Below are 4,776 nucleotides of genomic sequence, written 5' to 3' on the forward strand. Positions count from 1 at the left end.
CACTGCTAGCATGCAGTTGAAGAAGTGCTCAAGGGCCGGGGACCAGGGGCAACTGAAGTCCGTCATGGAGGCCTCGATGGTAGGGTGCAGCCAGCCGGCGGGGGCTGGACTTGATGGGAAGGAGCTCGTCACCAGCTGGCGATATGTCAAGGTAATGCAGGCCAGGAGTGGACACAGGGGGGGCGAACAGCACGGATGAATAATAAATAAAAAAGGGCGCATTACAAGTTATTATATATTTCAGATAATTTGAAAAAACAACAAAGACCAATATTCAGGACCTGCTTTACATTGAACGTTAGATCACATTTGCTGTGGCCGAATGTCAAGTTTTATTTTCCTCCTGTTTACAAACTCGATAACTCAAACACAAGTATAAAGTCAAAAACGGGTTATTCTATAATATTAAAGTATGCTGTGTTTTATGAACAATCGAATGGGGAATTGAAACCGCAAAACTGTTGTATCTCACCAACACAATGGACAGGCGCAGCGAACCAACCACCCGAACCGTAGGCGTCAGCGAGAATCGGGGCCGGTGTATCTTAGTATAGTTTAAACAAAAGCAAACACAAAATTATTTTGAGACCTCGCAATATGTTAACAGGTTCACACAGCTGTCTGATAATTTTCTTACACATACAAGAAAATATTTCAAACATTATTCGACACAATCGTGAAGATGAAGACATAATTAATTATATTACAATTACGAAATGATTACACTTTTATCAAAATAATGATGGAGGGGTGCAGGAGGTCTCGCGGGGCAGCGGGGGCCGGCCCAGCAGCTTGTCCGGCTCGTTATCGCCAGTGTACACAGCCGGGCCCGCCCCTGTCGCCTCGTTATTGAGGACACCATTAACGGCGCCGTCGACAAACACGGCGTGTTTTAAAAGCCGTTATCGGCGGCCGGCCAAGGCGGGAGCGGGGATGGCCGGCCGCGGTGACCAAGCGCAGGGGGCGCGCGGCTGGGTCAGAGACTGCTCGGGGGTGCGTCCCGACCAAGCCCGGCCTGGAGAAGGGATTTTAATTTTCCGTAGATTTTAAAAGATTTTTTCTAAATCTCTTATTTTTTCAAACAAAAGGGATTTTTTTTTTTTACTTTTTCGGAAAATTTAAATATCCCTAGTCTGGAGCCCACAAGAGGTCTCGGCATGCGACCCAGGGACAGGCGTAGCGGGCGTAGCGAACCAACGGCCGGAACTCCGAGAGGAAAACGAAAATCGGATCTGCTGCAAAATTTGCATTTCAAACAGTTCCAAACAAAGGCAAACAAAATTATTTCAACGTGTTCACAATACTGTCTGATCATTTTTCTTACACAAACAAAAAAATATTTCGAACATTATTCGACTCTATCTTGAAGATAAACACATAATTATGATACAAGTACGGAAATGATTTTTAACTTTTATCAAAATGTTGATGACTGAAGTATTCTCGCAAAAAAAACAGTCTAGAAAAAAACAGTCCAGAGCATTAAAAAATTATTTACCAAAGAGCCATTATAAGGGCAAAAAAAATAATACAAAACACCTAGCCCATAAAGCCGAACACCACTTGTATCTGTAGCGGGTCGGTCTTCGCAAGCAGCTCCTTGGCGAAGCACGCGTCCTTTGACAAGTTCACCTTGAGTCGGCGAAGTGCAGGCAGCAGGGGAAGGGCGCGGAGCAGCTCCCGCAGCTGGGGCAGACGATTACGCAAGTCCTCGATGTCGTTGTCGATGCCCAGCTCCTCCACCCTGGAGCGACCAGACGAGGCCAGCGCCGCCAGGAGCTCGACGCCGAGGTCGGGATCCAAGTAGCAGAGGTCCACGGTGCGCAGCTGGTGAGCGTTGCAGAGGAACGAGGCGGCCGAATGGCAGGCGTGGGAAACCGACGGCATTATGAATAAGGAAAAAAAGAGGGGTTGGACGTCAGCGCGGAGGTCACGGAGCAAACGGAGACGTACAGTAGTCAGACTCGAGCACTCCGCCAAATCTCGCATGCCAACAAAGATGGGGCAATCCAACTCTGTGAGATGGGGCATCCGGGACAACAGAGGCCCCGTCTCAGGCAACAGCGCGAAGTGCCGCTCGCAGTACAGACTGACTTTCCTCAGGGTGGCACCATGCCTCGCCAGTATGAAGTTGCAGATGTCCTCCGTCCCGGGTGTGACCGAGCACATGAAACTCGTCAGTGACGGCGTGACGTCGAGCTTTAGGTAGCTGCGCCGGCGCTCGATCGGAATGGCATAATCGCCAATCACAAAAATTCTAAGGTTATCCAGTCCAGAGACGGACGCCACGGCTTCGAACACGTCGGAGGTATCCTTTGGAGACATCCGATCGGAGTGTTGTTCAGGCTGTTGGAAGTTTAGCTCAACCTCCCTCAGCCGCCTGAGCCTGCTCTGGTTCTTGATGATCTGAACGGCGTTCTCGGCACCCAAGCTGTCTTGGATGGTCACTTCCATGCTCCTCACGGCGAACGGAGCCAAGAACATGTGCTCACAGCTGTGGGTGGGGACGGTTAGGAGCATGGAGTCGGCAAACGGCGCCAGACGCAGCGCGGCGCAGAGCCAGCGGCTGCTCGTGTCCCTGAAAGTGAGCCGCCTGCGCCGCCACACGTCCGGGTGCAGCGCCAGCGGCGCGAACCTCCTGCAGACCAGGCGGCACTGGATGATGTCCGCCAGGCCCAGCCGCGCCATCACCATCAGCAGGACGTCGTCCGGAAGGTCCTCCATCTGAAAGAGCAAGACCGGGTGCACGATTAGGGGCAGGTACTGTTGTTCAAGCGGACACACTTTGCAGACGGTAGAGAGAAAAATTACTCTTAGCGACAAGAGGAAGAGTCAAAGGTGTGGCGGTTCAAAGAAAAGGGGCTGTGACTGGCAGACCACTACAGAAAGGGGCAAACACAGGGAATTAATATGAAAAACGGGCGTTTTTTAGGACTCATCATATATTTGGCATCAAACCATCACAATCAAAAGAACACACGCACGAAACCCACTGCAACTTCATTTAAATTCAACTTGGATGGAGGAAGTAGCCGCCAAAATTTTCTGGGCGTGGGGGGAATCCTTTTCCACATTCACTATGAGACGACGTAGCGCTGGCAGCGAGGCGAGAGCGCCTAGCAGTTCAGGAAGATGAGCTTCAATGTCGCAGGGGTCGTAGTCGATGCGCAGCACCTCCACACCAGACCGCCCGGACGACGCTAAGGCTGTGATGAGCTCGACACCGACGTCGCCTTCATCCTCGTACTTCAGCTGGAGGGTGCGCAGCTGACGGGCCCGGCGCAGGAAGCTCGCAGCAGCCGGGGCGTAAGCACGCACGTGATCTTTTTGGGGATTGATTTCGAGGTGTATGTGCCTCAATGTGGCGCACTCTGCCAAGGCTTCCATCCCGGGGAATACTGAGCAAAACAACTCCACGAGGGCTGGTAGTTGTGCCAGCAAGGCCACCGTCGACGGCGAGTTGAACTCGAAGGTATACTCTCGCATTTCGACTACTTCTAGAGAGGCAGCGTGCACTGCTAGCATGCAGTTGAAGAAGTGCTCAAGGGCCGGGGACCAGGGGCAACTGAAGTCCGTCATGGAGGCCTCGATGGTAGGGTGCAGCCAGCGGGGGCTGGACTTGATGGGAAGGAGCTCGTCACCAGCTGGCGATATGTCAAGGTAATGCAGGCCAGGAGTGGACACAACCGTCCCGAACAGCACGGATGTATCTGCCACAGAGAACTCGGGACGAAGTCCAGACTGCTCATCCAGTAAGTGTAGATGAATCCCCTTCAGCCGGCCGAGTTCCCTCTGGTGCCTGATGAGCAAGGCAGCCTGCGCAGCGCCACTTGGCTCGCGAATCTCAATGTACAATCTTTTTGTTGCGCACGGGCCCGTGAAGAGCGAGTGGCAGGTGTGGGGCGACGGGAGGGTGATGCGTAAGTCATCAAGGCAAGGAGCCAGACGCAGCACCGGACAGAAAAGGACGTTGACGTAATCGCGGTTGAAAGGTTCCCAGAGATTTCTATGCCGCCACACTTCTGGATGGAGAGCCAGCGGCGCGAACCTCTTGCAGACTAGACGACAGCTGAAGAGGTCCCAGGTGCGAAGATGCGACATCACCACCAACAACACGTCGTCCGGAAGATGATCCATCTGCAAGGAGAAATTTAGATGCCATGAGATTAGTTCACGTGCACTGTGAACTTCTTTCAAAAGCGCTCTTCGTAACTTACAGTGAATTTTGTACCCTCGTGTCACGAACAAAATCGTGCTTGTAATACGTAGGTTGGAAAATTCACTCAGTTACAAAGGACGTGTTTGTAAGAACTTCTCAGTGTGCGGCCAGCACTAGTCACTCGGTATTTTACCAATTTGACTAAACGGGCGTTTTACGGGCAATTCCGTACAGTGGCCGGCCTGTACTGCTGCACTACCACCAAATTGTTGCAAACAATTATGACCACGCGCTTTAAAAATTGGGACGCATTTAAAATCTTTGTTACTTACAAAACATTTCTTTTCCCCTTGCTATTCAGTAAATGCCAAAGCATGCGCATGCTTCGAATTGATTTGACGAAGCACCCCCATCCCCTTTCCTAGTTCTAATTGCTGAGCTTAACTTGAACTTGAAATTAAACTTGAACTTTAAATGCTCAGCTCTGTCAGGAAGCGCAAGGGGAGACCACCCGGAAGACGGCGTGAAGTGAGGCGCCTGGCGTGAGACGTGGAATGTGAGGTGGACAGGCATGCCAACCAAAATCGCGAAAACATTTTAATTTTAGCGCGCCGCAG

At 51.5% G+C, this 4,776-nt stretch overlaps 1 protein-coding gene across 1 annotated transcript in view; it reads right to left on the reverse strand.

The window, feature by feature from the left end:
- Nucleotides 1-2,742: 2,742 nt before the first annotated feature.
- Nucleotides 2,743-4,776, reverse strand: part of LOC127749282 (uncharacterized) — a 91,138-nt gene continuing 89,104 nt past the window's right edge. The window contains exon 4 of the mRNA XM_052266781.1: nucleotides 2,743-4,137. Within this exon, the coding sequence (XP_052122741.1) occupies nucleotides 3,001-4,137 (1,137 nt within the window). The 3' untranslated portion in view covers nucleotides 2,743-3,000. The remainder of the gene's footprint in view (nucleotides 4,138-4,776) is intronic.

This window comes from Frankliniella occidentalis, unplaced genomic scaffold (genome assembly GCF_000697945.3).
Source record: "Frankliniella occidentalis isolate FOCC.00 unplaced genomic scaffold, Focc_3.1 Scaffold42, whole genome shotgun sequence".
Lineage (NCBI taxonomy): Eukaryota > Metazoa > Arthropoda > Insecta > Thysanoptera > Thripidae > Frankliniella > Frankliniella occidentalis.